A 22461-nucleotide genomic window follows, 5' to 3' on the forward strand; every position below is an offset into this window, starting at 1 on the left:
CTTTTTATTAAATTAACTGTTGTTTTATATTTGTTATGCATTGCTACTAAATATTTTTGTTAAGATGGTAGGAAGCCTGTTAGGAATTTTTAAGAAAACTTACTAAAATATTAAAGGGAACAATTTTGCTAGTATAGCTATATCTACTAAGCTTTAAAAGCTGCATTAAAGTTTTTTTTTCATTTAATTCTGATGAGAAAAGAGAAAACCAGGGAAAACAGTTTATGTCTACCAAGTGGCAAGGTTCATAAATGATGCAGCAAAACTTTTCAAGATTCACTCTCCTTAAATTACTTTTTAAGAATAATTTTAAATAAAGGTGATTAATGAACATTAAAAAAAATCTTCTAAATGTGGCGCAGAAAAGCCCTACTCTTTTAATATAATAAAAAGAGCTTTCTTATTGGGGTAAAGCTTGAGATTATGGCCGAGTTCACTGTCTGTAGCAAGATTTCATCTTTGCAATAACGTTTCTTTTGGCGGAATCACTTTTTTAATAAAATTTTGGGAAATTAAACTCCTCTTTCTTTATTCAGCCAGCAGCGAGGGAAGTCGACCAGGTATTTTATAATTGGGGGCGGCGGGTTGATTTCTAAACCTCCCCCCCGGGGAATGGCGGCCCTCGGGGGGCGAAGCTCCCGCCGCCCCCCCCATCGGCACTTTCGCCACTCGCCGATGAGCCGTTAAAAAAAAGGTGCCCAGCCTCCGACACCCCCCCGCCCGCCCGCCCGCCCGCTCTCTGCTCCCGTGCCGGAGAGAGGCGGGGGCAGGCGGCTGCCCGAGCCCCGGGGCGGGCGGGGAAGGGGGCGCCTCGGCCGCGCCGAATCTGCGGCCGCGGAACGGCAGGCGGCTCCACCTCGCGGCGGCGGCGACGGGTGCCGGGACAAGATGGCGGCGCCGAGCAAGCAGTGAGTGAGGGCGGCGCTGGGGCTGCGGGGCCGCCGCCGGCCGCCTCGGGGCTGAGGGGCCGAACGGGCCCTGCTGCGCGGGGCAGCAGCTGGGGGGGCCGCCGCTCGCCGCCGAGGGCGGGCGCAGGCGGGGTCCTGCCTCGGGCCCCAGGGCCTGGCAGAGCCCCTCCCCGGGCCGCTCCTCCGCGGTGTCCGGGCTCTGTGAGGCGGGGCTGGCGCCTGAGGCTCTTCCAGCCGGGGAGCTGGTGGCTGCCCCGGGCCCTCAAGGGGCAGGAGGACCTGGGACCCGGCCTGGCAAGGAAATCCCTTAACCGGCTTCGTTTGTGCTCGGAGCCCTTGGGGGCTGCAGGCCTCGGCAGCCGGCTCCCCCCGTGAGCGCCCTTCCATCAGCTGCCGCGGCTTCTGTGCGACTGCGGCTTCAGTCTCCTGCCCGCTGTTTCTTACAATTTCTTTATAAACGTAGTAGAAGTGTTTAGTTCTTCAGAGCGAGTATGATGCTGCTGTTAAGCTGGGGCTGTCCTTTGGACCCAAAGCAGGATAGGTCTTCCCTGCAGCTCATGTAGCCTTGCTATCTATATTGGTCTGAATTTAAAACTATGTTTACTTCAAAAGGACAAAAAAAAACACAACCCAAACCCTTAAGTGAAAAAGCCGTGAAGGCTGCTGTTGTTCTGACGTAGGGGAGTCTTGACTCTTATGAGGCAGAATGCTCTTAGCAGTCCCCCACAAAGTGCTCTGTAACTGCTACCATCCAAATCCTTGCTGAACACTTGGGACTGATGTGATGCAGGTGTGGCAGGACCACAGTTTGGTGTGCTGCCTGCACATCAGGAGCAAGTAAAGCTGGTGGGGGGGCAGGCTCAAAGTAGATAAAAGGAAATAGTTCCACACAAAGTGTGGAGTTAAGCTGGAGATGTCCATGATGCAGTAGATACAAAAAGTTAAATGAGTTCAGGGAGAGGCTGGTGGAAGAGAAATTCCTGAAAGTGAAACTGTTGGTTACTGAAAACACAACAGATGTTAGCTGTGTCAGCGTAAGAGTTCTGCATGTGTAGTTATTTGATCTCTCTGCATGACATAAGCTGACTGTAAGTCTTTTCCAGAGTTGTGTCTGTGTATTGGTGGTTTACAGTCTCATACAAAATATGTGAACTATTTACTGCACAGGCAAACTTAATTACAGAGGAGTGTGTACTGTAGGCTAAGACTAAGTTAAAGAGTAGTCATTTCTCCTCTGTGGGAGGAAAAAGCGTTATTTAGAAAACTAAGGATAAGAGGGGTTTGCTGCCTAATTTAGGAAGATTGTAGCATTCAGAAACTTTGCATAGGAAAAAGCAGTAGCTATGGGAGAAGCTGACAAGTTTGTGGCAAAGCTGAGTGTGCTGCTACAAATACTGGTCAGAACTACACTTGACAGCATTGTGTTGATGCTGATTTTTTTTGTTTCTGAAATTGTGAATGGTGGGTTTTTGTTTTGGAACACACTATATATTTTATTGTAAATAATGTTAAAGGCAACTTTTAATCTTTTTCCTAGATATGGGCTCATTTTGCCCCAAAAAATGCAACAGAAAAATCTCGTTACGAAGAAACTTTCAGTGTTTGCAGATGACTCTGATGAAGAGGTCAGTTCATCATTTTTCTTCTGAAATTTGCCCTGTGTTTTTGAAATTTATTTATTACAATTTATTTATTACTTTATTTATTAGTGCTTTTACAACCCTAAGGCCAGCATCAGCTTACAGCAGTGTTACTAAGATATGCATCATCATTTGGGTTGTGATTGTGAAATATGTTCTATCTTTTCTTTATTTCAAGTTAAATCGAAGTGATAACTTGATGCTTAGTTACTTTCTGTCAGCTCTTCCAAAAGGTAATCACGCTTATGTGGCCATTTCTTTGTAAGAGTTAACAGCATCTAGCTCACAAAGAAACTGTTTGGTCGTCCCAGGTAAATATGTCTACAAATAGAAACGCCAGTAGTGGTCAACTGTTGATTTTTAACAACTGCACTTTACAGTTAATATATTAAGTGTGTTTTAATATTGATCTTTCCACCTAAATTTGATAATACTGATTTATTAAGTGGGAACTCACTTTAAACAAAAGCAGAGCTAACTTCAGTGAAGTTCATTGTCCAAGCTGGACAAATCAAAAGTTTTAAAGAAGAGAGAAGGGGGGAGTGGGAAGCAAAAAAAAAAAGGGGGGGGAGGGGGGCAAGTAATGAGTATTACTTGTAATTCTCATGACACTTAAAATGTGTTATTAGGTCAGACAATATACAGCCTTTCTATGTTCATAAAGTTTATTGATATTATATGATGTATGATTATATTACATGATGTTGACAGTGTCCCTTTCCCTAGTTTCCTTCTTTTCTTTTCTTTTTTTAGTATTACCTTCAAAAATAAAATTTTCTACCTGCCCCTGTAGAGGGTGCTGTACACCATAAAAATTACAATTCTGTGTGTACTGCTATCAGCATGGGGAACATCCAAGAACTGGCTTGGTGTGTAAGGCTGATGTGTATGCCTTTACAGATACCCAACTTCTAAAACAGACTGTATTTCAACTTGTTGTATAACCAAACAATTTAAAACAAGTAGCTCCATAGTTTACAGGTAAAGAGTAGAAACTCAGAACTGCGGAGATGATCTCTCCATGTAGATGGAGCTCTGTGAACCTATGGTTACTGTTTTCTGGTTTTTATCTATCAGGAATTACTGGTGTTAATTTAATCATAAAGTCATTATGTGCACATTCAGCTTTTTCAACACCACCACCCTCTCCCTCGAAAATAAAGTTAGCATTCACTTAGTCTAGAATCTTAACATTTTAAGATGTTAACATTTATAATACTAATATTTTTATAACCCTTGTTACAGAAATGTTATTTTTACTTTCAAGAGCTTCGCTGAATGCACTTATGCGTCGTCTTCTGTGTGGTTGAAAAAACAATGCTAATAAGGTGTCAAATAATCTCTGTCAGTCTCTGACTCCCATTATCAACACAGTTTTTTAATGTATTAGCCTCAAGTTCTGTGAGAAGTAGCTGTTAATTGTATTTTACAGAAAGCCTGGGTCTAGCAATCCTTAACCTTTGTATGCCTGGTTCCACTGTAGAGTCCAGAATGCTGCTGAAGGTGTCTGAGCTCCCTTTATACAATGCGTGGTGGGAGGGTGAGGTGCTGCCTAGTAATATCGACTCAACTCTGTACACTGAACATGGAGCTGCCTCAGTGCAGCTTACAGGAAACACAGAGGACAGCAACATGTCTTAAGTAGCATCTCTTTCCTCACTTCGCTGCTGTTCTCAGAACTGTCAGAAAATGCCTCATTTGAGCTCATGGCTGGCCCCATGGCTCTAAAGAGAGGCTTTCCTTTAAGCACAGCTAATGGAGATAGTAGTGGATCCACTGTGCCCAATGGCAGGAGAACTTTCCCTGTCCGTGGCAGTTCAGGATTTGGTGTTCTTTTCTACATCAAGGGATTGAACCCACATGTTTCAAATCCTAAGCATAAGCTTGAAGTAGTCTATTGTCATTAAACACTGAATTATTCTTAAGATGTGTAAGAAGTCCCTGAGGTAGGACTGCGACCCTCCCCGAGTACGGGGATGTCTTGCATTTTTTCACTTCTGCATTTTTTCTTTGGGCCAATGAACTTTGAATTCTTTCCAGAAAAATAGAATGGCTTAAGCAGGAAGGAAGGAAGGAAGAAGTGCCCCTGTAAAATACCCTACAGCCTCAGGGCACTCTCCTGGGCGGTAAGAGATGTGAGTTTGAATTCTTGCAGGCAAAGGGAAGAACGGGGTCCAAGTCTCATACATGCTGGTCAGAGTGGTTATCACCTAGCTCTTCTATTGCTGTGGTGAAAAGCACAGTTATCACAATGGCCAATAGCAGGGATTCCTTTATATAGGATTTGTTGGTGTTTTGTACAGAACTTAACCTGTTTGACATGTTCTGAATTTACCAAGTTGGCTTTGGGGAGCTGAGCAAGAGCTCAATCCTGGTAGAGTTAAGCATGCACTAAGAGCTGAACTTCTCATCCTTGTCATGATCTGGGGCACTTTCAGGCATGCAGAAGAACACTGGGTAACTGTGGTACCTGCAAGTTGAAAACTTAGAAAGCGGTAAACTTGAGATGCTTGCAGAGTTATCAGTTGGATTGCATATTTTCAAATTGTAGTTCTGGATCTATTTGAAATTTAAGGGCTTGAGTTAATCTGTCTTTTTTTCTGAAATCTGGTCCTAAGTGCTTTGCTCAAGGTTACACAGGAAGCATAAGGCAGAACAGGTTTGTCTGTCCCTCTGCTGCCAGATGCGCTTGCTGTCTGGAAGTGTGTCCTTTCACATGGAATGAGAGGCTAAAAACGAAATCATGATAAAGCATCATTATGAAGCTCTACCACAGCAGAATCTTCTGGGGTTTGGTTTTGATATGTGGAAAAAGCCAGTTTGAAACACTAGATGATTTGCATTACACTCTTCAAGCAATTAGCTGTCATCCAGAATACTTCAATACATGTTGATAATACTAATGGAGAATGGTGTTCTCTAAAGCTTCAGAAAAATACATGGTGTAAATGTTCCTGTAGTTTCATTGTTAATATCTAAACATGAAAGCAAAACAGTGAATTATAATATGGTGCTGTCAACTAACTTTTAGCTTAGCAGATTAAGGTTTCTTCCTTCCAAAGAATTTGTAAAGGCTGACACATTTACTATCAGCATCTGCTCTAAAGACTCTTAGAAGTTGCCATGTGCATCAGTATGGTACATACACAGCAAAAAGTAATAATCTCATAACTGCCTTTATCACAGAAGATCATTTAAAAAAAAAAAAAGCAAAATTACTTTATTAGTTCAATAATAATTTCAGAGCTTTTCAAGATAAGGAGTAGCATTTGGGAGGGGTTTCATTTCCTGTCTGCTACCTTATCAGTCAAAACTACATCTCAAATGTCTGGAGATTGTGTATTTTTAACTGAACTCTAATAAAGTTTGTGCTGGGAAATCTGCACACCTGACTTGGTCTGTGATTATGTATTAGATATGAAACTTTTGTTCCTTTTTTTTTTTTAATGTTACTATGCATATTTCATTAAGATATTGCCTATACCCTTGCTGAAGGAATTTGAAAGGTGATCATTTTATATATCAATACAATATACTGTTTGCTGTGGCTGAGGACATGCTAGTTACTGGTGAAGATGATCTTCAGGTTAGTTCATAACAAGCTAAACATCTGGGATGGAAACTTTCTTGAAATAACATATTGCCTGGGAAAAAGTAAACCAGGCAATTCCAGTTATTTATAACCCAAATAATTCTGCATTATTTGCCTTCATGGTGAGGAGGAATTGTTACTATCTTACAAAATTTTGGGAGGATTGTTACCCCTAGGAGAGCCTCTTACAGAGAATACGTGTTACAGCAGCAAATAATGAAATGTTAGAAGTAAGTTTCCATTCTGGCTTATTCTCATTTATGATCTCTCCATTTCCTCCAAAGAAATTATCCCCTTTTTTCATGTATTACCTTTGGTTTGAGAGATGGTTTGTCAGTATTACCAGTGCACTGTTTCATATTCTATTGTATAACTGGAATTTAGTTGAAATATCTCTGTTTAAATTGAGACTCATGTTACAGCAGGTAAGACTTCTGTTTCTTTATTGTACCAGAATTATCCAACATACATTCCTCTACCTTACACGACAGCCTTTCAAAATTGTTTTGTTGCTACAGGATGTAATGTGTGGATGAAAAGTTAACTGTGCATACAGCATGATAGGTGCTAAATTCTGGAAAGAGATCTTGGAGTCAGTGTGGATAGTTTGGTGGATGTATCAGCTTGGGTTTTAGTGACCATCCAAAAGATAAATGAAGTGTTTAAGAAAGCGTGGAAGAAAATGCACTGGAAAACAAGGAGAAAACTATATGCTATTGTGGACTCAGGTCTTTGTTTTTGCTTGCAGCTCCTTCTATTCACTTTCAAAAAGGATAAAGCATGTCTTTAAAAAAAAAAAAAAAAATAGAGAGGTTATGAGTAATGATTATGGCCAGAGTTTATGTAACAGTTTTCAGGCAGAATAAAACTAAATAGAGTAGGAAGCTCTTAGAAAAGAGATTACTGAGGAAAAGGAAGTGGAGAGGAATATCTGAAGTGTGTGAAATTATGAAGGATTCAGAGAAAGTAAAGTGATTTTGCTGTTTCTTATAATATGAGCAATAGGGTGTATTATGGAATGACCAAGTAACTGGTTTAATCTAAACAAAAGGAAGGGTTCCCCCCAATGTATAATTAAATTGTGGAACTCATTGCCACAGGATACTGTGGCATGGCCAAAACCATAAATGGATTCAGAAAGTCATGAGTCAAATTAAGGGATGCATCTTGGTGTCAAACAATAGTCCAGGTGCATCCTCCAGTTCAGGAAGTCCCCAAACTTCTGATTGCTGGAAGCTGTGAGGGTATGCTGAGGAAAGCTAATTACTTACATGACCTGTTTTTCACATTCTTTCTCTTCTGTTAGTGGCCATGGCTAGGATAGGATATAAATTGAGATGAATCTGTTGTCAGACTTTCTTTTTAATGAAGGCTTGAGTCTCATTTATGTTTAGTAATTGTCCGTGTGTAGGCGCTAGTATGATAATGTAAGTTTCTAGGTGGGCAAGCCCTAATGATCTGTTGCTAAATACATATGTATGAGAATGTAAGTAGGTTTAACTAAAACTTGCTCATTTTGAGATCTGTTTTGATACCAGTGTCATGAATCCAAAAATCCTGACATGAGCCTGAAGATATCACAACCTGAGATTCTGAATGCCACATGAGAAGAATGAAATGGTTGGAACAAAATCATGTCTCAGCCTTTATGAGACTTAGCCACATAGGCCCACATACTCTGGGTGAGATCCATACATGTAAAATTGTGCAGACATCTACACTTGAGTACCCTGAGCTCCCACTATAGTCAATAGAGATACCAATCCTTCTGAGGCACAACTCGTTCTAAAGTAGATATCTAAAATCAGACAGATTAATTTTGCTCTGAAAGTGTCTGTTTCTCACTCTTTAATGACAAAGAGCGTTTAGGATGGCTAATTCAGCATAAATGTAAGTTTTTTTACTTTTTGAGAACTGATTGACTATCTGGGCATCTTTCACTTGCTGATCAAATAATAGTCCATGTTATCCTGCTGTTGCTGTTTGGTCAAATACTCTTCTGCACATCCAGCTAAAATTAGATGGTTGTAGTGAGAGATTAAAATTGAACTACATTCAATCTGCCTGACATCATTAAAGCAATTTCATTTCCCTTTAAAATGAATTTCTCTTTAAAGAAAGATAACTTATTTTGCGTGTTTACTGAAAAACAGCATGTGGAGAATTCAAAAGTACAGTGTTAAAGGGCAAGGCCCCCTCATAGGCCTTTCATAGCAGGCTGTATTAGAGCAGAAGCTTTTATTTTATTTTATTTATTTTTTTTTAGTTTTAAAAAAGGGACAGGGCAGTCTTACATTGCATATCGATAATACCATATGTGGGCTTTAGGTAGCAACCACAAATCGTTTTTCCTAGGAGGCAGGCTGTGCAACTAATAAAAGATATTCTGTTAATAATAGTTATTATGTCAGAATTTTTTGGTTTCATACTTTGTTTGGAAGTCAGTGGGAAAAACAAGTCAGGCATTTCTTGTATACGTCTAAAACAGTTGTACTGATATTTTTTTCACAAGTGTTTTCAACTTCAGCTTTTGATCATTGTATAAATACAGCCTTAATGCTACATGGGTTTGTAACTTTCTAGTAACTAGCTTCATTACTGAAAATGATATTAGTCATAGGTCTAAAATTTGTTTATTTGTGATTATACTGGAAATGGTGTCACATCTGCTGTCTTAGGAATCATGTAATTTCCAGCAGAATTTAGAAGGAATTGCTTCTGATAACCCAAAGCCAGCAACTGGCTTTTTATCAAGAACAAATTAGATGGCTGACAAATCAGAAGAGTAAATAGAATCCAAATATTCTTTAAACTAAGCACTGTCAGGTCAATCATTTACTATCCTTTTGGTCTAGTTTCCTAAAAAGAGGTTTAGACAAGTCATTGTCTGACATTTGCCCCTAGTAACTCTTGAATGCACCGCCCAATTTCAAGCAAATTTGACAAGACTAGGCTTGTCCAGCTGCAGAACAAAGACCCTACTAATGGCCTGATGAAGGGAGAGGCAAGATGACCTCAACCCACCTCCTTTCTGTTCGGCTGGCCTGGAAGCAGAGGTCTGGCTGCCTTGTCAGCCTGTTCACGCCATTTAGCTGAGAGGCAGGCTGCTTCTTAGCTGAGCCAAGTGAAAGCGCTTGTGGACATGAGAGGAAATTCAGACTATTTCAGGGGTGTGCATATGGGATAGCACTTGGGATGTTGTAGTTGGACTCTTCAGGGAATGTGAGAGGGAGCTTCAGATATTATAGGAGCCCATAAAGAACATGTGAAAGAGCTCTTGCAATGGTGGGAAGATTTGGAGATACAAGAGGAAATTGAAGATGCAGGAAGGTGAGGTAGGAGGAAGCAGAAGATGCGGAGGGAAACAAAGGCATGGCAAATGGGACCTGCAGGTGTGGGAAGACTGGGACGTTGTGGTAGTGGGAAGGCAGAGAGAGCATACAAGATAAACTTGTAAGAAAATGAAATTTGTTAGTTGTCTCCTTTGTGAAATCACCTTTTTAGATATTTGATTTGAACTTTGAATTGAGCTTTTTGTAAATGGCTTGCATGTCGCTAGCATGATTTGAACTTACCAGAAATAAGCCAAAAAACTTGATTAGTAGTTTGATTATCTGTTCTTCTTTGCTTATGTTGGAGCAATGTAAGGAAGTCCTTTTAAAAAGCAGCTTACAAGGGGTGCTAACCTGCTGGATAAAAGTAAGGAGGTGGTTCAAGTACTTAAGAACCCTGCAGGAGAAGGTGCCTGTAGGAGAAAAGAAATGGGAGGGCACATTAAAAACATTAGTAGATGTCGGGCCATTTCTTTTGTTACTTTTTTTTTTTTTTTTTAACTTCTTCAGTTGCGTACAAGCTGTCTTTCATGACTTTGTAGGGCTGGTGTACTGTTGGGTCTCATTTCTAAGAGTTTCTGGATTTGCATGGATTCTATATAGTTTCACAGGATAGGGTTAAAACATTTTCTTGCTCCAGAAAATATTAAACTATAAGCTTTGTGCTTCCAAAGAATAGCTTGACTGCAGGGAAACAAAGTATGAGACAGATTGCTGAGCTTGTAGGGCCTTTAATAAATGGACAGTTGATAAGTAAAAACAATACAAAAGAACAGGAAGTTCTCATCTATCAGAGCTCATAGCACAACAGGAAATTGTCAACCGTAAACCTAGGGAAGGTGTTTGTTTTTTGTAAACTTACTGCCATGCTGGACAAACAAATCACAGGTGGACTTTACAATTTAGGTACAATAATGAGGACTGTATATTACTTCTGTGTTTGCATAATCTTTATAGATCAGTGCATTTATTTCTCGGACAAGGAAAACATTCTAAGCAGTTTCAAATATTTTGGTGGAATAAAGCTTATTTTGTAAATATAATTGCAGAATCTGTTTTTCTTTCCTCTTTCATTGAGCCCCTGCTTTCTGGCAGATGTCAGAGGAGATTCCTTACTGTTTAGCTAGCTTTCTGTAAAGCCACTGTAAGAGGGTCTGATAAAGGAATCCTTCAGTGATGTTCCTTAATATGTGAAGCAGAGGACCATCTTCCTCCCCAAGAGCTGGGAGCAAGTCTAGGTCTTCTGTGTAATGCTGATGTGTGCTCCGCTGCCAGTTTAAAATGGTTGCTTATACTAAGAGAATTATACTGCTTCCTAGATAGCATTTTTAGAAGAAAACTTATGACATTAATTACAGTATTTAAAATATTTCTCAACATCAGCTATTCAGTCTGAAAGCCACAGGAAAATACAAGATGATTGAAACCAGGATTCTTGTAGATTGTTTTTAAACCAAATAGTCCTTTTTCCACTTCCCCCAGTCAAACAACCAACTAAGTAACTAAATGAGAGAAATATGTCCAACTCTAGTCCAAATAATTCAGCAAGCTGCGATGTACAGGATGTAGTCACTGATACAGTAATGGACTTTTTGTGAGTGTGTTGCTAATGTCTGCCCAGCTGAGCCTCCTAAAGCCTCAAATGTGGCCTGCTCCGTTACCTGATTATCTACAACTGGCTAAGCGAGAGAGAGGGGCTGCCTTCCAGTGATGAGCATAACTGAATCAATGCATTTTTTCCCCCAAAAGTGCACATCATGCCTACACTTTCTTCTTGTAGTTTAACCACATAAGGTTTAACATTTTGAAAACAGTGATGGATTTTGTCTAAGTCTGTTCTGCACAGAGCAACTAAAGCACTAGAAGAAGTTGGAATATATACCCTTTCAAATTGCCTTTTTTACTTGTCTGTCAGTCCCTCACTCAGGGCTATGAAGGAATATTTTGAATAGTTCATTTCTCAGTTTTTTTCTGATTGTAGAATGACTTATGAAACTAAGTCCTAGTATATACAGGAAGTAAGCAAATGTCTGAATGACTAGAATTCAGTGGATGCTATTATGTGATACCATATGTGCTTTTCTGAAGATTGACAGCATTGCCTTAGCATCTTTTTTCTCTGAGTTTAGAATTACTTGGTGCACCTCCAAGATGCTGCCTTTCTCTCCTTTTAAAAAAAAGAGAGAGACATGGCTACATAGAAGCTTTCAAGTTTCCCCCTGCCATAGCAGAAAAAAATTATGATCTCTCTGTTTACCTGTTAGTTATTTCCATATGCCTTTTGAACTCGCTAACCAATCTTAACCACATTTGATAGGTGGCAGAGGTCCCAAAGATACTGGGTTCCTTTAGTTTTCATGAAAGTTGGCATCTGGGCAAAGGGACAGGCATAAGATGTGATTTTGTGATTTTTAATCCTTCTCCATTTTAAGAAGGAGCAGCTGACTGACTGCTCAGTACAGTGGCAGATTTTTGACCACACAGGGTGCTGCGCACTTGCCAAATCAAGCAGGTAGGATACCTATGATGATAAAGGAAGTGGAGACAGATTGTACAAAGCCATATAAAATGAGATTTCATTAATTCTGCTGTTCATGGCAGAACTTGTCTGTGTTTCTGAAATAAACTAGTGAAAAAAAATTGACTTGTTTACAATCTGTCATGTAGAAAATTGTGGAAAAGCACTTGGCTTTTTTTTCCTTGTTGACACATCTGTTAAAATTTCAACAGTGTAAGAAAAAGGGGTCATGACGCATCATTATTTTCTAAGCACCAAATGAAATCCAAAGCTCTTTTGTTCAGTAGATCTATTTGAATTTACATTGTACTTGGTTTATTCGATTTCAGAAGATCCTAGTTCCTGCTTCCAAGCTTCCTATTATTTGATTTTCAGTTTTTATTTTTATTAGCAATTGGTTACACAATCTCTTTTTTTTTAAATGTGGTATAGCGCATGTTCTATTCAAAGGTGCAAACTTGGGAAGCTGCCAAAATGGAAAAGAATTTTTTCTTCCTATTTCTGCTTTATAAGATTAAGTGATATCTAATTACATAAACAAGGCTATGAATCCTGTCATTTATAGTGAATCTGCTTAGTAAACAGTATTATCTATTGGTTGAGAGAAGAAAGATACACAGTCTAGTTCAACACTAATTAAAAGACTAACTAAAACGTGATTTTTTTTTTTTAAGAATGATTAGAAACCATTTTTCAGCAGTAGATTTGTTTTTTCCTAGGAAAGATAAGTATTGCTATTTTCTAGCATATTAATCATGAAAAATTAAAATTAGGCATCAATGCTTAGAGTACTTGTTGTTCAAATCAGCAGCATTCATATTTAAAAAATACAGTGCTAATGGCACAGACCAAACTTATAATAAGCATCAAAATCCTTTTGGATATTTGGTTTTGACTGTGAATACAGTTCTTTCATATGATTGTCCGTAAAAATGTTGGCTCATGACTATTGTATTTCTGACTACATATTGGAAACTGTACATTCTGAGCAGCACCTACCTATTTCAGAGAGTAATAGAAATGTAATATAAAAAAACCCTGAGAATATTTATCCTTCTGTATTCACAAACATAGTTTCCAGCAACATTAACATTTTTGATGCACAGCTTGGTAGGAGGATACACTTCCAATTTCTGTTAACTTGTGGATGGAGTTCAGTGCTTTCCTTTTTCTTTTTTTCCCTTTTTTTTTTTTTCCTTTTGTAGCAATAAAAGGGAAGTTTAGTGGTTTTGAGAATCAGTAGGCACATTGCAAGCATCCTTCTCTTGGGTATCTGTTTCATTCTTGGCCTTAACTGCCCTTTACTAGATGTTTTGCTTGCTGATGTGCTAGCTTCTTGCACCAATAGACTGACCCTTGCCTTAGTTGAGGGATGCGTCTTTTCTATCAGTTCTTTGGCAGTGTTTGAAGCAAGTGTTTGGGACAAAACAGTTGTCACAGACCTCCTCATGTCTTGAGCATTTCTTGAACAGAGATTGCTTGTTTTGTGAAATGGCATCAAATTATGCGCAAATTATTTTGAGGTACACTGTTCATTAAAATTGTTTTGTTAAACTCAGCACTTTTTTTGTAATAAAATAAATATGTATGTTGAGGTATTGCAGTTTTTCTCATGGAAAAGGCTGATTCATTGTATGCTTATGAATGAATTTCCAGTTTTTCTTGCTTTCAGAAAAATACTATTGAAGTCCATCACTGACTGATGAAATGAGACTTTTAGATAGTTGTCCATTGGAATGGTAGAAAAATAACATGGGCTATTTCAATATTATTAACTTTATTTCTGCAATGTTTCCATCTTTTAGACATCTGTTGGTGAAAGTCTTCAGAAAGAAGCATTGAAAAAACAAGCAATGAAACAGGTAAGCTGTGATAGGGACTCTTCATGCCTACAGCAAGTTAGAAATTACTGAATTTAATATTCATAGCTAAATGGTGGTTTAACCTGTATTTGAGTGTTTGTCTTCAGGGAGCCAGCTGAACAGAGGTGCTGGTCCACACATGTTTTGTTTGGTGGCAAAGCTATCAGAAATTCTAGCTAAGAATAAGAAATGCCAGCTAGTGTCCTTTTATTCCTGCACCTTCAGTTGTTCTGGGATAATGGATGGTGAATCTGCACTGTTAATGAGGCCTGTGAAATAAGCAGGTTGACAGCACAGGCTCACAAGCAGTGGTATGGACAGAGGACGAAATGGGCCACAGAGACGGAAAAAATAACCAGCTGGAGTGAGCAAAGCAGAGGAACTTTCTAATCTGGCTTTGCCAATGATGTCAATATACGTGGAATTGCATTTTTGTATGGTTTCTGTTATATTGATAAAATGCCTTCCTTTCTTAAACTTCCTATATAGATAATTTCTCATTTATCTTTATAAATTTCTCATATATCTTTACTAGAAGGCATGTGCTCATGATTACTTTCCAGAAACATGATAATCAGAATCTAAAGTATTCTAAATTTGGAAGATGAAATGGTAGCAAAATACTTTTTCATTATATTAAATAATTGCAGAAACATAGTTGTGTATCTTCAAAATTAGTTATCCTTTGAAAATGCAGCACAAGTCCATAATTTTGTGTATTGCTTTCTGCAGCACAAGACTTTCTTTAAAACTAGACTTGTAATTCTCTAGTTTCAGTCTAGCAAAGGTGAAATGGGAGCTTTTCTTTTAGCAAAGGTTTTTATTCCACTTTTCTGGGCAGGTTTGTTCTTTTTGAAGTTCTTCTGGCTATGAACAGAGAAGCTGAAAAACCGCCTAATGCAAACTATGTAACTGAGGTTTAACGCAGAGCTGATCATAATTTCAAATGCAATAAAACTTATGTTTACTCAATACAAGCATTTAAATACACAAGATGTTGCATTTTATTTTGTGGCATAGAATGTAGTGATCTTTTCAGAATGAATTTCTCAGTTTTTGTTTGTAGCATGCAATAATACAAAGAGATTAAAGTTGACAAAGTATTGTGTTGTTAAATATATAAATATTTACTGACCATGATACTTGTACTGTAATTCAGGAATAAGTTTTACAGAAGAAACAAGTGTTTTACTTAAAATAAATAAATAAAAATTAAAAAAAACCCAAAGCAATAAAAGACATAGCTAGAGGGAGAAAAGATATTTATGCATCATGCATTTAACATATTTCTGTTTTTGATGGAGCTAATGTGTGCCTGAGAGAAACTTGTGTGGTTATCATTCAGCATTCCTCTTCTGTTAGCAGTAGATCAGATCTAAGTGCTCCCCTAGTGTGTGTGTGTTTTTTAAATAGGGCTTTTAAAAACTGTGTTGTTTCATAGTTCTGGCTTGGAATTTGACTGTGTAAACAGAAGATAGAACTGTGAAATATGAAATTGCAACCCAAATCATATTGGTACATATTATTGGTACGTATTTATTGTTCAGAGCTTTGCAGGGGATGCCGATGGATGAAAACAGACAGTAAAATTAAAAAAAAAAAAAAAGAAGAAGAAGAAAGAAAGAAAGAAAGAAAAAAAAAGAAAAGTTACATGATGGGACAGCTTATTCATTAAGAAGGTTCCACTATGGTTTTGACTGTTGTTTGTAGGTGTAGGAAATAGAGTAAGCAAAGCACGCTACTGATAATTGTTCCTGTTCTCAATCCCAGTACCAGTTCAAGAACTTTGTAGATCTGACAGTTTTTAATTTACACTCAATATTTCAATGGATAGGTTTGTAATGTGAATTTCTTTAAATTACAATATAGAAATAAAATGTTTGAAGATGGTAGAATTGTCATGCTTCATTTTTGTATTTTTTCCTCCCTTCCTCCCTTATCCTCGTTTAGACTAAACTGGAGATTCAGAAGGCTTTGGCTGAAGATGCTACAGTGTACGAATATGACAGTATTTATGATGAAATGCAGCAGAAGAAGAAAGAAAATAATGCCAAAATATTATCAGGAAAAGATGAGAAAAAGGTCCATACCTGAAAATGTATGCTGTCTGTCTTATCTATGTATACAAGGAATAACTATGATTGTTTAATTTTAAACTTTGTCTTAATAAGCCAAATGTATTCTCTCCTGGGGCATACAAGGTTTGTGCTCAAATCCTGTTACATAAGATAGTAATTCATAAGAATTTTGGTAATACTGTTAGTTTATCGGACATTTCGGAGTCCTGCTCCAGTGGTATTCTGGAGGGCAGCAGAGTCTCCAAGTTTCCCACCCTATTTAGGATGTATGTAATACTTGTGCTTTTCTGAAGAGACTATTATAGTAGGATAGTAGGATTAGGCACTGCAAGAATACTACTTCTGGTAATAAAGGCTTTTGTTACCAAGCCAATGAACATAAACTGTCCTCCTCAGTCACTAGCGAGCTTACAGGAGGACTGTCAGAAGACTAAAGAAATTACCTTTCATTGGTGAAATGTGAGCCAGTTTCCACAGCCCAACATCTTGTTTCAAAGCATTGCTGAATTATCCTGACATGATATTTTCATTATTACACATTCTATTTCTTTTGAAAACACTTGTCAGGTTATGGCAGATATAAAAGAAAGCATCCCACTCTCTTGCAGTAATAGAAGGGGAAGACTATTACAAGACAGAAGTCAGAGGAGTGGGAAATCAAAACATTTGTTTTCACTCAGCAAAATGCATCCTAGTCAAAGCTAGGCTGAGTTTTTAATTGAATGCAGTTGTTAAAAGGAAGCATGCCATGACAGTGACCTAAAAGGGGGTGACAGTTTAAGATTGCTGTCAAACCCCATGAGACTAGCGTCTGTTGTTTTTCTTCCATTGCAAACTTTCTTCAATATTTTTAGCAATCCCAATTTGTGTTTTCTCAGCCACCTTAATTATCTTTCAGCATTATACCTTTTCCCCCATTTATTCTAGCCCAGATACATCCAAAATATCCTCAAAGCAGCTGAGATTAGAAAGAAGGAACAAGAAAAAAGGATGGAAAGAAAAATTCAGAAAGAGCGTGAGATGGAAGGAGGAGAGTTTGCTGACAAAGAGGCCTTTGTGACTTCGGCCTATAAAAAGAAGCTGCAAGAAAGGGCTGAGGAGGAGGAAAGAGAAAGAAGAGAAGCAGCTCTGGAGGGTGAGATTCACACTGAATCAGTATGACTCCTGCTTAAAAAGAAATATGGCCTTGTATGTGATTTACAGTGTTGTTATCCTGGATTCTCTGTGAGGCTTGAGATAGTTGAAATATCAAAAATAAAATATCAAAAATATCAAAAAGGAATAGATAGCAATCTGTACAAAACCAGATTCTGGCTGTTATTTTTCCTTTGCGCAGATTACAAAAGGAACAGAGCAAGCTCCTCAATTTGTGTGTCAGTACTATTTGGGTTACTACTTCTAATTTTTGAGGAAGGGTCAGTTGTTGAAGAAAGAATAGTATGTCTGGGGTCCAATGATGCTTAGATTCCTTACTTCAGACATTCTGTGAAGTGTCCTAGAAATAGGCATAAAGGACTAGGACTACGAATGGTTAGTAGAATAAAGAACAAGAAAGATAAATTTGGTGAACTTGTAATCTTCTGTATTTTCAGCATTCTGAGTATAGGATCATAAGATAATTCAGGCTGGAAGGGACCTCAGAAGGTCATTTATTCCAGCCAGGTTGCTCTGGGCTTTTTCAAGTCTGGTCTTGAAAACCTCTAAGATGGAGATTTGTGCTCTTGATGATATCTTTACCACCTGTGAGTAGTGTCTCATAAGCATTTCTGACACAGTTACTCCAACCCTACTTTCTTTCCCTTAGCATGCCTGGATGTGACCAAACAGAAGGATCTCAGTGGATTTTACAGACATTTTTTAAACCAGAGAGTGGGGGAAGAAGAGATGCCTAAATGCAGCTTCCGTGAAGCCAGGTAGGATGTGATTCCAGAAGGGTTTTGCATACAAAGCTGCTTCTGTTTATTTGTGATTCCAAAATCATTGGAACCCTGTAGAAAGATGGGAAATACTAAAACACTGGTAGGGTAAGCATATTACTTTATACAACTGAGTTATTTGGAAAATATCTGATCATCAGTATAGACTTTACTATAAGACAGGAGCAAGCAGGGCAGGGATGCTGTTTTAAAAGGTGTCGGGGGATAGTCGCAGTGGTAATACTGCCAGATATTATTCTAACCTGGTTTTTACTTTGGTTTACACAATACTTGGCAATCTGCTTTAAGTTGCATAGTTTAATCATGTGAAGAATAAAAGGTAAAATAACGGGCATAAAGAGGTAAGGTACTCTAAAGTTATAGGAAATAATGCGATGATACAAATTTCCTGGGGGGAAAAAAAAATAGGTCTCCAGCTTTGTCCTCGTTCCACATTTACAGGTGTATGAAAAATAAATAAATTTAGTGTTGGTTCTGTGATAAAAGGAAGTTAATCAAATAATAGGAAATCCAGTAGGACTATTTTAAAATATTAATATATGTACAGTCCAAAACTAAGTAATCAGGTGAGGCAAATTATTTATGTAGTTGAGAAGGTGGAATTCTGTCCTTTAGATAAAGATGTTGACTGGGGTATATTTATTATATGCAACAAATAATTATTTAAAACGATTAGTTCAGGTTAAAACTCACTTGGTAGGCCTTAAACCTAGATATCAGAAGTGTGATCACAGTGAAATTACTCAGCTATCTGAAATATGGGCATTCTGCGTTATCCCTCTAATACAAGGATATGTCACTTGCTCGCATATAATAGCAAAAAGTGGTATAAAAGAAATGGGAGGTAAAAATTACTGACTGGAAGAAACGCAGAGCAGCTTCCTGAATTCAAGTGGAGAATGCAAAATTTGAGGCCACAGTTGTTTGTCATATGAGACTTAAAATATTAGTTAGTATACCTGTACACTTGGAAAAGTGTCCTATATCAGGTTTTTGCCAGAGAGCAATATCTGCTTGCTTTCTGTGGCTGTCTGGCAAAGATTGCTACTGACAATGGTTAAACGAATTTTGCTTTTCATGGTTTCTTCTTTTTACTGATGAAATCTAAGTTATTCTGTTGTATCTCTTTATAAAACAGTGGCTGTAGTGATTGGCCCATCTGGTTTTCCATTTGCTTGTACAGTTCTTCTTTCAAAGCCACTTCATGAAGATGTCATTTTGTACTGTGTAGAGATCACTTTGAAATTGTGGTTTCTTAATCTTGCAGATTATGGAAGTGTTTCTTTTACAAGCTGTATATAAAATTAATTTGGAGGAAAACAGGTAGTACTGTATATAGTGCTCCGAGCTAGGCTTTCGGATGAGTTCAAGTGTGTATTTTAATTTTCTTCTTTATTATGGTAGCACAATAGAAAACAAAAAGAACTCAGTTCAAACTTCAGATCTCAGAATTTCTGTTGCTTGCCCTATAAATGATCCACTTTTGACTTGTTGTTTTAATTAATTGGATTAGTAAAGCAAATGAAGGCATAATTATGGAATTCTTCAGTGTAATTCTTAGTTTTCATGGAATAACAACACTTTCAATCATGCATCAAACATTCAGTCTAACCAGATGGTCCACTGATTCATAAGGAGAATTTGCCACAGACCATTACTGTAGCTACATGATTAGAAAGAAAAGGCATGTGGCGTGTGTGATTAAACATGTATTTCCTTCAGTCAGAAAAGAACGAAGAAGCATAACCTTCCTGGCTAGTGGCCAAGTTGAAATTATGAATTTGTCCTTCATGGTTCTTCTTCTTGTATTTAAGAATCTGCGAGCTGTGGAAAAGATACTAGTCTCTATTTAACCAAAAGAGTGAGATCTTCAGAAATACTGGATTAAGAAATCTCCTACTAATAATGGAAACTGTTCTTATCGCTGTCACCAAAAATAAGACCTGCTTCTTCTGCAGATAATTATTTGACATGAATAGAGGAATAAACACAGAAATAAAAGTGTATAGCTTGCCAAAGAGCTAACACTAGAATATGAATCTCTGTCCTGTCCCTTAGACAGAGGCTGCAGATATTTAACCATGCTCGTTCTTTAGATAAATTCATCTGCTTGTAGTTACCAGTGAACCAGACGTGCATTTTTAATACAGATCCTTTGCACTGAACTCCTGGAACCAGAGCCACAGAGATTTGCTTTCTTGGACTTTTCAGCAGCATCAGTTATTTACAGTCTTGCTTAGGTCCTGACTAGAAGTCAATTTCTAGAAACATCTGAGATTTCAGGCTGTGTAATGTTTCTTTTCTTTTTTAACATAAAAAATGTAGGATAAAGGAAGAAAAATCTAACTATTATTATGATGAATCCAACGAAAGAAACAAAGGCCCAGATGAAAGACAAAGACTCAAGCCCTCTGCTAAGGAAGAGGATAATCCGGATGCTGACACTGACTTAGGAAGTGATAGTAGTGATGATGATAAGAGACGTAAAAATAGTAAAGTAAATCTGAAAGAGAAGGAAAGGCGAGACAGCTCTGTGAGCAGTGAAGAGGAGTCTAAGCATCACAAGAGCCGGAGGCATTCCAGGTCACCAGGCTCCTCCAGTGAGGAGGATGAGCTGCGCACAAAAGCACAAACAAATCATCCTAAGAGGGGGGAGAGCAGAACAGGCAGAATGGGAAATGATGAATCACACAGGGAAAAAGATCATGAGAGAAGAAGTAGGACTCAGGAAAAGGATCACCAAAGGGAAAAGGAAGAGCGACACAGATATGGGGATCATACTAATAAGGATAACTACAGAAGGAGGGAAGAGCAAGATGATAAACAAAGGGGGAAGGAAAGAAAAGAGAGGGAAGGACATAGAGAATGGAGGAAGGCAAAGGAGAGAGAGGAGAAGTGTTCAGAAAGGGAACGAGAAAAAGAGAGAGTAAGAAATGGTAAAGATAGATACAGTGATAGAGAGAAGGAGAGAGGAGAGAAGTACAGAGAAAAGGAAGATCATGTAAAAGAGAGAAAAGAGAAATATGGTAGTGATGGAAAGAAATACAGGGACAGGAGGGAAAGTAGTCCTACATCTTTAGAAAAAGATGGAGAGATTGATCTAGAAAAGCACACAAAGGGAAAAGAGAGAGAGGTGGATGAGAAGAGCAGCTCCAGCTCTGGAATTTTGTCTGAGCCAAAACGTAAAGCTGGAGAGGAAGGAGAGAAAGAGGAGAAAGAACAGGCACAGAAACCGTCTGAGAGCGTAAGCAAATTTGCCAAACGGAGCAATGAAGAGACAGTCATGTCAGCAAGGGATCGCTATTTGGCAAGGCAAATGGCGCGTGTCAGTACAAAATCTTACATTGAGAAAGAAGAAGATTAATTTCATTGCAGTGGACAAAAACACTTGGTCTCTCAACCAAAAGAGAAAAGCCACTGCTGCAAGGGCTTTTGTACAGAAGTAAAAGTGTATCCTGGTTATTTATTACTGTCTCTTCAAAATGTGCTCCATAATAGAAGCAGCATCTTTTGAAATGTGTTAATGGGTCACTTGATAGAGAACCTCAGTAAATTTATACAGTCAAGGTATTGAATTTGGCTGTTTCTGCCCACCCTGGCCTCCAGTACCCTATCCTTGATGTGTTTTATTCTTCATCTGAAGAATCTGGGACAGTCCTACAGGTTTGACACAGCATTGGGTGAGAACACATCCTCCTGTGAGCCCCTACTCCTCTTACAAGCTGGTATTGGCTCTGAAACAACAGTGCTCTCAGGCTGTACAAGAATTACTGTTGCCCTGTGATGCTCTTAAAAATGAGAAACAGACCTGTAAATGAGAAAAATGCAAGAAAAGCAGCCTGAATAATAATCTAGGAAATCTCTGTATGTATTATGCTGTTTTGTTAGCTAAATGCATATTAACATATAGATTTGAATATATGTGTGGGCTTTGGTTTTGGGGACCTGATGTACAGAAATACTTGAATAAAGTGTAAGATACATGCTGGATCTAACGTGTAGGGTTTTTTTAACGATTGTGTTATTTTACTGGAAAAAGCTGCATCTTTTTTGTGTGAAATAAGGTACATGAATTTTTTTCAGGTATTGTCATACCTGCTTGTTCTGCTGGCAGAAATATCTTAAATTTGTCAATTCATCTGTTCAAGGGGTCATAAGCAAGCAATAAACTTCTCTCCAAACTATAACTTGGTAAATAGGTCATAGCTTTTGGAATGTATTTTCAACACTTTTTCCAGTAGTTTGTTTGTTCTTTCTTTCTTTTTTCTCCAGTAAACTTATCACTTTTATGCCACAATATATGGTGAAAGAGTATCAAACAGACAAGTTTTTAAAAGTGCTACAAGAATGGTTTTCAGCACTTAGAAATCATTTTATGGCAGTCCTCTAGTTTCAGAGCAGATACAAAGAAGCATAATAAACAATCAATTGCTTATGTGGGAAATGGTTTTAAGTATTTTCAGACAGTTTTACATAGCAAAGATTGAGATTTGTGGATTGTCTACTGTATATTTAGACACTTTCTATTCTAGAGGTGGTAGGATTAATACTTATAACAATTTGTTCCCTTTTCAATTAGCTGAGTGAAGTAATA

At 38.1% G+C, this 22461-nt stretch overlaps 1 protein-coding gene across 1 annotated transcript; it reads left to right on the forward strand.

The window, feature by feature from the left end:
• Positions 1-872: 872 nt before the first annotated feature.
• On the forward strand, positions 873-21857 carry NSRP1 (nuclear speckle splicing regulatory protein 1). The gene is made up of 7 exons (XM_067309631.1): positions 873-908; positions 2446-2533; positions 13796-13852; positions 15803-15934; positions 16858-17065; positions 17735-17843; positions 20193-21857. The coding sequence occupies exons 1-7, from the start codon at positions 889-891 to the stop codon at positions 21229-21231; spliced, it is 1653 nt and encodes a 550-aa protein (XP_067165732.1). The 5' UTR covers positions 873-888; the 3' UTR covers positions 21232-21857.
• The last annotated feature ends 604 nt before the right edge of the window (positions 21858-22461 follow it).

This window comes from Apteryx mantelli, chromosome 22 (assembly GCF_036417845.1).
Source record: "Apteryx mantelli isolate bAptMan1 chromosome 22, bAptMan1.hap1, whole genome shotgun sequence".
Taxonomy (NCBI): Eukaryota; Metazoa; Chordata; class Aves; order Apterygiformes; family Apterygidae; genus Apteryx; species Apteryx mantelli.

Bases quoted from the DNA above. Each gene is read 5' to 3' on its own strand.
- NSRP1 (XM_067309631.1), top strand. From the start codon at position 889: ATGGCGGCGCCGAGCAAGCA. The intron at 2,534-13,795 runs GTCAGTTCATCA...TCCATCTTTTAG, and splicing joins CAGATGACTCTGATGAAGAG to ACATCTGTTGGTGAAAGTCT. The intron at 17,066-17,734 runs GTGAGATTCACA...TCTTTCCCTTAG, and splicing joins AAGAGAAGCAGCTCTGGAGG to CATGCCTGGATGTGACCAAA.